This window comes from Marmota flaviventris, chromosome 16 (genome assembly GCF_047511675.1).
Source record: "Marmota flaviventris isolate mMarFla1 chromosome 16, mMarFla1.hap1, whole genome shotgun sequence".
Taxonomy (NCBI): Eukaryota; Metazoa; Chordata; class Mammalia; order Rodentia; family Sciuridae; genus Marmota; species Marmota flaviventris.
The window spans coordinates 57153390-57166566 of record NC_092513.1 but is presented as its reverse complement, the minus strand read 5'-3'; the positions used below and the strand labels follow the sequence as shown (position 1 = coordinate 57166566).

General features: G+C 37.2%; 1 protein-coding gene across 4 annotated transcripts in view; it reads right to left on the bottom strand.

The window, feature by feature from the left end:
- Nucleotides 1-13177, bottom strand: part of Ptprm (protein tyrosine phosphatase receptor type M) — an 828844-nt gene that overhangs the window by 656572 nt on the left and 159095 nt on the right. For all 4 annotated transcript variants that reach the window (XM_071602455.1, XM_071602456.1, XM_071602457.1 and 1 more), the window contains exon 2: nt 2551-2673. In XM_071602455.1, the coding sequence (XP_071458556.1) occupies nt 2551-2673 (123 nt within the window). The remainder of the gene's footprint in view (nt 1-2550; nt 2674-13177) is intronic.

Sequence of the window (13177 nt, the reverse complement as noted above, 5' to 3'; positions counted from 1 at the left end):
TATGTTAGGGGTCAAAAAAATTACAGTAACTAAAGTTTATTTAATGAAATAGTAGAAAGAGAAATACCAGTGTTTGCAAGCATGTATTATGGCACAAATTTAGTCTGAGAGAACCTCTATTGATTATCCAAAATCTTGTCTGCACCCATCCTTGAAAGCATAGCACAGGGGTATAGATAATGCTTGTGTTACCCTTCATTTACACTCTGACATCCAAACATCCACATATCCAAACAATGAGCTGCACCTTGTGTGTGTTGGGGGGTCGGGAGTGGGGGCTCAGGGAAGGGCTGGGGTCTGGAACAAACTTTCTGTAACCACCAGGAATCAGATGAATTGATGAAAGTGTTAGAAGATGGAAAACAAAGACCTCATGCTGCAAAGGCTTAATTTAACCATAAGTTAATCTACTAATCAACAGAAATAAAATAAAACAGAACATTTAAATGCCCCCACTTTATCGTTCCTAGGCACAAAATCCATCCAACATTAAATATCTGTAAAGTTGCTTGACTTTTGTTCCTTCTACTCTCTCCCTGATTGTTCTACAACACACATGGCTTTTGGTATTTATTACCATTTGTAATGGCCACTGCTAGTAACTCATTCTGCTTAAATTTAAAGAGTGGACTATTTGGGGCTGGAGTTGTGGCTCAGTGGCAAAGCGCTTGCCTAGCATGTGTGAGGCACTGGGTTCGATTCTTAGCACTGCATATAAATAAATAAAATAAAGGTCTATCAACAACTAAAAAATATATATATTAAAAAATTGAGTGGACTATTTAGTGAGAGATGGCAGTATGGTGTGTCAAAAGGTAGAAAAGGGGGACCAAGAAAAGATTTCTTAAGGTGTTTTTATCAATGGAGGTCTGTCATCTTGTGACAAAAATAGAATCAGCAGCAGCTACAAAAGTTTCTTCAATGTTTAGGCTTCTTTTAAAGTTAATTTTTCAAATAAGACTTCAATAAAAAGGGGTTCAATAACAAAATCAACAACCTACAGTGAAAAATTACAAATCCAGGGGCTGGGAGGGTAGCTCAGTGGTAGAGCCCTTGCCTAGCCAGGTTGGGTTCCAACCTCAGCACTGCAAAGAAACCATTACAAATTTTGATCAAGTGAGAAGACAACAAAGCAACTGTGAGTGTGTTTCGTGGAGAAATCAATCAGGACTAAATCTGGCATCCTTCCACCTCCCCAAGCCTCAGCTGTACTAGACTCTCTGAACATAGGCTGGGCACTCAACAAGAGGGAAAGTCAAGACCCAAAGCCTCCAGGGCAACAAACCTGTCCTGGAAAACTCAGTGATAATAGGAAAAGCACAGTTGTGTCCCCCTCTGACATTTGACTAGAATGGAAGCAGGAACCGGAATTGTGAAAAACAACAAGTGTATCATAGATGCCACCACAGCCATATGTGAAAGTACACACACATACAAGAAAACAGGAGACAGAGGGGAGAATGTGACCTGCAAGAAACTAGCCAAGAGCTGGAGAGGTTCTGAAGCCTATCAAAGGCACAGTGCTAAAGAACTCAGTGCTCCTTTCTTTGAAATTATAAGGAGTTAAAGGAAAGGCAGGCAGGAATGTGGTGGATGCCGTATTGTTAAAGCTTAGTAAGAACAGCATTAGATTCTACCTCATGTTTCAAATCTACATTTAAAAAATTAACTTACTAAATGTATTGTTTGCTGCATGTAGGAGCATTAATGAAAAGCTTAAATTCATTAAAAGTACAAAAATTATGTTATATCTGAAATCCAAATCAGAATAATATATTTTACTAGTTTGAATCCTGAATGTGATATGCTCATCATTCCATCTGAAGAATGAATCTGCAAATCTGAACTTTTAAAGGGATGTTGAAGGTCACAGGCTGAAAAGGAGATCCAGTAAAATGGTCAGGCTGCAATACTACCAGAGTTCATCAGTCACCATCTCCTACTCTTCTTTCCAAAATACAAGCTGAATTCTTGCTGTTGTTCAGTGAGATAAATGTCTTTCCCTCAGCAGAAAATTCACTAAGTACTTCCACACTGGGAAAATTATGTACATATCCATGCATTGCCATTATATTTTCTGAATGTTTTCGAGACCACTTGCAATCTTCTGAGACTTCCCAAGTATAAACTGAGTCCCTGAGGTTGAGAAATGTTAAGTCACCTCCAAAGTCTCCTATCTGTGACAGCAGAGACTTTGTTATTTGGATTCTCCAAGTAAAATTCCACCCATGAGTCACATTTTCTAGAAAACACATCCATTTTCCATATCTGCTGCTTGGAAAATGATCAACTGTGTGAGGCCCATTAATCTAGTTAAGGTGTACCCAAAGATAAAGGAAATAAACTGTAAGTAGACTGTAAGGAGGGAGATATAAAGTTAAAACTCTTGTAATCAGTCCTCTTAATTATGCCACCTTCACTAGCTAATCAGCCATTGACTGCCACACTCAAAGAAAACACCCTCCATCATTCAACACTATCCAGTGAACATTGATTAATACTCTTGGGTTCCCTTTACTTTAAAAAGAAAACTTAACACTAAAAGCAAACCTGATGGCATCCATGGATCAGAAGTTGGTTTGGTCAAGGTGTTCACTTGCTCCCAATTGAAGTCATCATCTTCAGCTTGACTATATCCACATGTGCTGTATGGCTCATCAAAAAGGCAACCACCTAACATGTGAAAGAATGAAAAGTAACATTAAGTGACAACTAGACCTCTTAAAATGAGCTGTGATGATTACACCTACTTGATGCCAGAATCTAATTTAGCCTTTTTTGCTCAGGATCAGTAGATTTCAACATTACTGTATGCTTGCTAAGTATTGCTGAGTATTAACCATTCCTTGCCCTTACCACTATATTCTGTTTCTCTCAAAAAAGAATCTAACATCTATAGAAGAAAATTAAAAGGAAGAAATTTTAAAATTCACATTTTCCAGATGTATAGGAATTTAGAAAATTAACTGTGCATTCAAAACTTTAAGAGAACTTCCCTGAGCATTCAATGGATTTTCAACAACAACAAAATTTATCATTTGTCCCAAAAAAATAGAGAAATGTTTTCATCCACAACACTGGCACAATGGTAGAAGACAAGATGCAGTACAAACTATGGACAAAATACAAAATATTTTTCAAAAGATTATTCTAAAATCTAACATAGAAAAAGCTTTCACTTTAATATTTCAAAGATTTGGGGAGGGGTCTCAAAATTAAAACAGAATATAAATTTACTTTATAGTCCACATAAGGCAAAAATAATTTCAAGAATAAACATGTGGTAAACATCTGCTTAATTTTGCTACTAGGAACAAAGCTATTTAAATAAGGAAACAAAAAATAATAGAGACTGCAGTATATGCAGAGCAGCTCATCTGTTTCAGCATCAATAGCATTCAGCACATGATTGTAGATTTCACCTCACAACTTCTTAAACGTCCATTACTCTGAATTATTATAGATAGCATCAGCTCTTTATCCAAATGTTTCACATGAGGAGTGTGAGTCATTATATCAACCATATTAATGACTATGAAAATTCTACTATACACTATATAATGGATAATCGATATTATTATTCCATTGCTTAACAATAATAACATATTAATTTAAAATACTGATAGAAGTACTTGACAATGAGAATTAAGATCTGGCTCAAGCAGGGCACAGTGGCATACAACATTAATCTCAGAGTCTAGTGAGGCTGAGGCAGGAGGACTGCGAGTTCAAAACCAGTCTCAGCAAAAGTGAGGTGCTAAGCAACTCAGTGAGACCCTGTCTCTAAATAAAATACAAAATAGGGCTGGGGATGTGGCTCAGTGGTCGAGTGCCCCTGAGTTCAATCCCTGGTACCAAAAAAAAAAAAAAAAAGATCTGGCTCAAGAAAACATAAATTTAAGAATATTATTCCACTATGTCTGTAATGTATCCCTGGTGGCAAGAAAATAAATAGAATATAAAACAGATGTTGGGGATCACCTGATCTAACTTCCATGCAAATGCTCAAGTCAATTCCATAGAGACAGTCTTTGAAAAGTGTGACACTCAAAACTTTGTAACATATACTTATCACACAGACAATGCCCCTTAAAAAGGCCCAAATTTGCTTATTGAGAAGGAAACCCATTTATCTTAGTCCCATCCATGAAGAAATGGTAAAAATATCAGAAAATGCAATCATCTGAAAATAGTTGTGATGTTCTAAGACTTTATTTCTCTAAGCAAAACATGCTTTTTTTCCCCCTTGAATTCCTCCTACTAGATGGGTTTCAGACTTTTAGTAGCATGGCAGCTGTTCTTTGAATACTAGTCCAAAACACCAGAATTCAACTGGCTGCTTCCCCTGACCTCTGCTCTTTCAACAGCCCACATAAGGCACTTGTCCTTTCTGAGCTGCTGGTAGCCTTCATATCCGTTTATCCTTTCCATATCACTGCCAGAGTTGTTTCTCTTCTATAATGAGGTAATTTTTCTGAATTAAAACACAGGACTGACATTCTCCCTAAACCCCACCTCATTTACAGTGCATCATCGTGGCCTGTGGAGAGCTTTCAGAATACTGACCCTGTTGCTCAGTTACTAGTCATCCTGCCTAAATTTACATTATAGGTTGAGCATCTCTCACCCAAAAATCCAAAGTCTGCAAAAATCTGAAAATTTCTGAGTATCAAAATTTGATGCCAAAAGTGAAAAATTTCACACCTGACTTCATGTGATGGGTCACATTCAAAATTCAGGTACACTAAAAATACTGCATAAAATTAGCTTCAGGCTATGTATATAAGGTGTATGTGAAACATAAATGAACTTTGTGTTCAGACTTGGATCCCATCCCCATAGCACCTCATTATGTATATGTAATTTTAAAAAATCCAAAATCTAAAACATTTCTGATCCCAAGCACTTCTCACAAGGGATACTCAGTCTGTGTCTGCAAATGTGATAGGCATGCTCTCAATGTCTGCCTCCCGAGTGCTGTTAAATGTTACATGGGGCAGAGTCCCATGTTTTAAATGGTCTCTCCCAGCTTTCTAGCCTTTTCTTAAGTCATTAGTTCCAGGGATGAGGGTGAAATCGACTCAATGACTTCACTAATATTTCTAACACTTCTAGTCTCAAGTAAACCTTCATCTGGAAACATAAAACTCATTATAAAGGGTAAAGCACTGAATTCAAAAGTTTTACCTTGACAACCATCAATCATTTGTATTTCCCTCTTACTGGGTTTTAATAAGTTCAGATGCAAAGAGAATTCATTGAGTGCCTAATGCTAACAACTTTCCAATTTAGGATAAAAAATGATAAAAGACTGCACAAAATAGTAATGGTATTTCCCCCCACCTTAGTTGCAAACCCTAATTTTGATTCAGAGAATAGCTTCAAGTACTAAAGGGATAATCCCATCAGCAATGCCATGAAAAATAGTCCAGAAGAATGAAATAATCATAAATTTTGATATAAAGGGACTTCATGGAAACAGCACTCCTGTGGAAGTCCTTTCATGAAATCTTAAACAGAGAGAAATAACTATAAACATCCACCGAACAGCAAATGCTGGTTAAATATCTAGTTTACAAGACGGCTGCTGGCATTGAAGATGGACCCAGATACCAAGGCAATAGCATGTGTGGCTGAGAGAAAACCCAGTAGACCAATACAAGGCCTGTGAGGGGATATAACTTTACCATTACACAAAGCTGTTTTATCACTTGAAAGGAAATATAAAAATATGGTATAGTTCTTTTTGGACCCATGTCTGGTTACTTAACCCCTTGAAAATAGAATCAACCATAGAAATTCCAATGGTCCTAGGATATACCCCCATGCACAACAATCTTTATTGGTGGGACCATGAAGATAGCAAAGGTGATTTTTTTTCAGCTAAATAAGATTAAAGGAAGTAACAACTGAATTAAAACAACCAATTAAAAAGAGAGCAATTAAGTTTTGGGTTTTCAGGGCAGCTGGCAAAGCAGCAAAATATATACTCTCTGGAGTCAAACCCCCAGATATATTTTCATGAAAACTATAGATTTTAAGAAATGGTATCTGAAAAGGCCATGGACAGGGTAGGAATAATGCTCAAAAGTAATACTGATTTTCTAACTATATTTTTCTTGCCTTGGTATTCCCTAGAGCTGCTACTTACTAAGCACCCAGTGAACACTTTTTAAAAGAAGAGGCAATGAATCCCCCCAAATTCTATGTAGGATCTAGCTGCAATAATTTTTGCCTGGAAATTTTTAAAAGAAGTGTAATGTAACTTCCATCAAAATAATAAAAACAATCTTTATACAGACTCACAAAATACCTTGCCTAATTCTTCTGGGGGTATCCCAACATAAAACAGCTGGAAAAGGTGACTAATCACTGAACATGTTCATTTTTATTATGGTTGAAACTATAAGCCAGTTAAATGTTAATGAAGTCTCCACAAATTATGGCTTTAACTTTTTTTATCCTGGCAATAATTAGATGGCAAGGCTAGTTGCCTATAAAGGTCATTCCTAATTTATGAAAATAAAATATTGTCATTTGCATATTGAACAAAATTTAACTTTCTTCTTTCTTTGGAGTAGCAGAAATGACTACAATAATAGTATGAAATCTTTAAGGTATAAAGTGTGAAGAACTGGCCTGCTTTTACCCAAAAGGGAACCCTATGAAATCTTTTATGTCATCATTCAATGTCCTACTGAATCTCCAGGCCTGGAGAAAAGACAAAGGAAGACAAACTGACAAGGATTAGGGCCAACCATTGAAAGATATTGTTAAAATTTGTTTTTGATTGTGATCCATTCATGCCATCTTGACCCAGCTCTCAAGCATGCACTCTTCATTAACCAAATGTATCTCTACCGAGATGTGTGAATATTTTTTACTATGTTCCACCTGGTTTTGCAATAGGCAGCTCTAGATCTACTAAAGTGATTTCAGGATTCCTTCAAAGTTGCTACTTGTAGTCTGTAAGATTTGGGAGTGAGAGCTGCTACTTAAGACTGTTTCTTTAGCTTGAAGTTATTAATCAACACTCAATATACTCAATACTCAGAGAAAAACCCCTGATCTACAAAGTTCTTTGCTACTGAAAGCTACTATTGCCTCATATGGACCTGGTATCATCTACATGCTATCTAAGAGATAATATGGCTATTATTTATTCTTCACAGCCAGAGAAAGACACTTATCTCAAGATGTCTGATTCAAAGAACTCACTGCAAAACCAAAACCATGCAATTATGTATATGTATCATCTCATTTAATTTTCCTAAAGAACTATCTGTGTACCAGTTATCAACATATATTATACCTCTCAAGTCTATACACACCTTTCATCACTTTCTCTGTAAAAATGTGTCAGGCCCAATGCGCCAGAAGATAAGATTCTCAGTAGAGGGTGTGGGACAGACCCTGCATGAAGGAGGGGTTGGCTTCACTCAACTCCCTGGCAGGATTCTCAGCACACCATGTAGGGGACTTCTTGGAGCCTGACTCCTCCAGCGATAGCAAGCCTCTGCACCTCTTCTGGGGATTGTAGCAGCAGGCTCCAGTGGAATACCTCCCATTCACAGCTTTTTCTGCCCCCTGCTTCCCCTCCAAAAAGGCATATTCCCTCCAAAGTTTGCAGGAACAGCCTTATAGTGACTACTCTTCCATCCACTGGGCCACAGCGCTGCCCTGGGTCTCCTGCTTGGCTCTACATCTGCCAAGATGTATGAACAGAGGCTGTTCCAATACATCTACTATTCCTTTATTCTGTAGAGCACTCATTCATCTGTACTACCCCAAGCTCTCCTATTCTAGTACCTCATTATAGTTCTTTCTTTCCCCCTTCCTCCCTCCCTCTCTTCATCCCTTCATTCTTTGTTTCTATTTTTCTTTCTTCATCCCAAGTCCTTTGTCACTTTTTGAGACAAGATCTTGCTGAGTTGATGTGGCTGGCCTACGTCAGCCTTTTAAGACACTGGGATTACAGGTATACACCACCAGGTCCAGCAAGTTTATTATTCTTTATATTAAATTTTCCCTATCCAAGTTAATGTACTGTTTCTGTCTCCTGACTGAATCCTGAACAATGCATTCCTATTTTTACAAATGACAGTTTTAGGTGGTCAGATAGCTCCCCAAAACATACCAGAGTTTCAGTGCAGGGCTAGTAATTCAACCAAGGTCTGCATCTAAAGTCCACGCTCTTTCAAGTCTATGAATTTTCACTTATATCTATCAAGTAAGTAAACAACACACTGACTAATAAATGAACTGTACTGTAAATAAGCTCCTGAAAGTGCTGCTTCTAAGAAGCAGTGGAGGACAATCAAATGTTAATTTCATAAACCTTTAAGATAAACACACATTTTGAATTGTTCTGCCTTTTACAGGTTAAATTGACTTATACACCCTAGGCAATCGTTCCTATTGTTGTAATTATAGTCCATTTAAAGTTATTTTGTAAAAAGACTATAAGACTCCTTGAGGAGTTTTCTGGAACATTTTCTCATTTGTTCTAAATACAGAATGACCCCATTTAAGGCAGCTTTTATCAAATGCAAAAAGTATTAAATGGCTCTCTCCATAGAGAACACAGATCAAAAAATAGTACTAAAGTACCCCCCCAGAAGAATTAATGTTCTATGTTCTATTTTCCTAAAATACATGCAATCTCAGGTGGTCCTATCCACTTGTTTCAGATTTTAAAACTGTGTTAGATAAGTGGCTACACAATTCAAAGGATAAACAGAAAATGAACTATAATAGACATAATTGTTTTAAGAGTTAAAGAAAAAACCTATACCAACATGCCAGAGTCCTTGCTTTCTTCTTATAAATCACACTGACATCTACCTTTAATTGCCTGCCAAACAATAAAAGTATATAATGCCTCTTAAACTTTGAGTGTGCTGGAGATGTTTAGTGAATCAGACACTAAGCATTATAGAAATGCTCTCCTACATAATTTAATCTAGCAAGCAGCTTTTACACATCGTACAGGCATTTAAATGGCTAATGCTGTGGCTTTATTGTAAAAAGCTTCATTTGCCCATGGATATATCTTACATAATACAAAGAAAGTGAGTTGTATTGCTCTTAAAATATCTATGGCTTATTACACTTACCTCATACTTCATTTTATCACAATCAATGGATTCCTAATTTTTAAAAATGCTGGATCGCAACAAATAGCCACATATTTTTCTTATTGATCATAAAATTTGGTTAAACTAAATGGGTAATGGTATTTTTTCTATTTCTAAATGTTGTGTAGAGCCAATTTATTAGGAACTTCAGTGTCTCCATTTTTCCATATGCAAATAAATACCTCATAGAACTGCTACTGGATTTAATTAGAACACTTATATGAATTTTCTGTGTAAATCTGAAACTACCTGAGAATACTAAGGTATTCTTATTCCTTGCACCACAATATAGAAAACTATAGTATAGGAAACAGTTGTCTACCTCCCTAGTAATCGATTTGGAAAGGAAAAGAAAATGATGGACAATTTGCCAGAATGTCCTAGTAGACACTCAGACCTACATCAGTATCTACCATCTGCTCTCTGCAGTGGTTTGTGTCCTGAGCCCTACATTGCAGCAGTGATTCTCATGGACAATTCTGGGCCTGCTACATCCCTGAACTACATTAGAAGATTCTCAATTCCCCTCCCCCAAATTCCTGAATCAGAAACTCTGGGATTGGGAAAGTACCCTCTGCTTTAACATGCCTCCCAGGGATTCTGAGGTACCCTGATAGCCACAGTTCTAGACTAACCTATTTAACCAGAATATTCTGGGAGCAACCCCAGAAGATTTTTTAAAAGACCCTTTTAAAAAAGGCCCCAGAATAATATAATAGTTGACCTAGTTTAGAAAGGGTGCTCTAGATCAAACATGTTTAAGCATATATACACAATGGAATTTTACTCAGCAATAAAAGAGGATAAAATCATGGCATCTGCAGGTAAATGGATGGAGTTGGAGAAGATAATGCTAAGTGAAGTTAGCCAATCCCAAAAAAACAAATGCCAAATGTTTTCTCTGATATAAGGAGGATGACTCATAGTGGGGTAGAGAGGGGGAGCATGGGAGGAATAGATGAATTCTAGATAGAGAAGAGGGGTGGGAAGGAAGGGGAGGGAGCAGGGAATTAGCAAGGATGGTGGAATGTGATGGACATCATTATCCAAAGCACATGTATTGAAAACACGAATTGGATGTCAACATACTTTATATACAAACAGAGATAAGAAAAAATGTGGTCTATATGTGTAATAAGAATTGTAATGCATTCCACTGTCATGTATTTTAAAAAATAAAATCAATTAAAAAAAGAAAGCATATTATTTGTTTTTTTAAACAGCCATGACCATTCTATATTTACTTACAAACTGTATGCATGTAGTACTCTGAATATGCTGATTATGATAAGTATGCATATAATTGACTTTTTAAAGCATTTCTAGAAAATATAAATATAAGTTGAGATTCAGACTTTTCTTTCATTTTCTTTCATTTGTCAATGGATTATACTGTATTGCTCAAAAGGGACATGGAAGAAAAGCCTTTTGGAGGTTGGTGCTTGGAATAACTTAATAATTTAGTCGTAAATCTCTCTCAGATAAATTAGGAAAACAAAATAGCACAGCTGGATCAAAGTGTTGCTCTAATTTTCTGCTAAGAAAGCACTGAACTGTCATTTTTCTAAGTGGAACTACTCAATAAAAAGAGATATCCTACATGGAAAATGATCCTGGTTACTGGTCAGAAGTACCCAGGAAATTAATGAAAAGCAGAATTTCATTTAATGCACTCCTGCCAGTTTAATATGATTTATAAATCTATCCCTTGATGATTTTATTAGCATAAAATCATTATTTGGAACAGCTGATAAAATAAAGTCCTGAATTCACCAATGAGCAGTGCAGTCAAATCAATTGTTTATGTTCAGTTTAAATCAGCCATCCAATTGTTTAGTTCCCTGGTCGATGATTAACCTAAGCTCACCTAAATGAATATCCTCAATGAACATTTTTTTTAACCCATTTACAATCACTAAGTAGAATTGATGTATTAGGAAACAGTAAACATAATTTCATATATCCTCTTGGCAAAACATTCATTCCAATTTGCTCTCATTAGGAGAATTACTCAACTAACATCAGGTAACTTGTACAGCTGACTGTACTGAAGGGGATCAGGGACCTGGGGTATATTAAGTCCTGGATCTGCCAGTTATATGTCTCTTGCTCCCTGAACAAGAAGGAGATGAGCAGTCCTCCCAGTGGAGATGCACTTTATCTAGATGATTTCAGTGAAGAAAAGGGAGGAGTGTGAGATAGAGAAAAGTCAATGTACTTGGTCCAAGAGCCTAATAGTCATATGTCCCAGAAAAGCTGGAACTGAACAGGTGCTCCCTCGATCTCACCCAGTTGGTCTCCATTCCTTCATGCCTTTCTTAGCATGGCATCCTGTTGGGGTCAGTGTAATTCTCACGTCTAAATATCTGAATGTTTTACTAAACATCAGTCCAAACTCTAAACCACCTAATTCTGTGCTCAAACAAGAAAATAGATATTCCAATGCCAAGGGGACCCTAGAGTGGCCCTGTTGAAATTACTGAGAAACAGTATGTTAATCTTCAATGCAGAATTTCCCTAATAGGTTTTTAGGGACAATTCTGACTGTGGGCAAATCTCTGAAGATTTATGCTCTACAGAATATAATTCCTTCATAACATCTATCACCTATTGCCTGGGAAACTGGGAAGGTTAAATTTGGTGGTGCTGGCGTAAGTGGGGTCATTCATACAAGATGATGACTATAAAAGAAAGTCACAGCTATGTTTGGTTCATATCATACAAAACAGGAAGAAAGAGTAATAGAAATGTCTTTATCCACACTGCATTGGTTGGGTCACCTAACTCTCTGCCCAACATCTTATGCCCTTCATTGTTTCTCTTCTCAGTTTCCCATCCTCCCCCACAATTTGAGTTTCAGCTCAGGTCCCCACTTGATTTGAATCATTCCCTCATGTCTGCCCCCTCCAGCAATTCCACACATTCCCTGCAAGCTGAATTTTATAAATGCATAGTTTTAAATACTCTCCCTCTACTTAAATCTATTCATCAGCTCCTTACTGCCTATGGGATAACACTCAAGTTTTATCATGTGACATATGTTGTTTTTCTGATTTGACCCAATTTACCTTTTCATCTTCTTTTCTTACTTCTGCTTCCCTTTAATTTTACACTCTAGTAATTCCCAGCTATCCCTACATTCACCTCCAATGACCGTGCTGCCATATGCCACCATCTGCTTATGCAGTCCCTGCACCTACTCAAGACTTTCCTCACCCTGAGCCCAGAGTCTACCTTAAAAACTCTATTACAATAATTAAATCCCAACTCAGAGGCCATCTCACATAGAAACCTGATCTTTTCACAGATAAAATCAATCACTCCTTCCTGTGGACCACCATGGCAAAATATATCCGTCTTCTTGATGTTCTTAGAGTTCTACCGTGGGGCCACAGAACTGGACGTGTTTGCCTTCTCTACTGCACTGTGAGCTCCACAAACCAGCACAGGTTTTTTGTTCATCTCCATATCCCTGTCCCAATCCTAGAAAAATACTTGCAAATCATTAAATATCTGCTGGACTTAACAGAATTGTGTGAAGTTTTTTGTAATACAGGTAAGAACAAAAACTGCTTACCGGTCTCTTTGTTAGAAAGAAACACTGATGAAAAAGCATCTAATTTAACAAATTATTCGATTTAACAAATCTCAGGCTACACCAATAGAAGATGAAATCTTGACTCTAGAATTTATCTCTTCGATCTGACTTATGGCAACCCCCTCCCTTTCTCAGCCCTAGGGCTCCTAAGGACTTGGTGACAGGCATTAGGTAAGGTACTAGGGAGGAAAGGGAAGAGAACTAGAGGGAAGAGACAGAGGATAAAAAAGTCCTTGTCCTCAAGGAAGATAACTCAGGGAACACAGGTAGTTAAAAGGGGAGGGAATTCAAACTACCACAGGAGCCAAGAGAAAGAAAAATAAGTTTCCTGAAGGTCTCCTTTTCCTAAATGGTCCAGATAAAATGCAAACCAGAGAGTCGGCCACTAGATGTAACAATCTACTAGATACCCCTGGCCTGCTATTCTAAGAATCTGCATAAT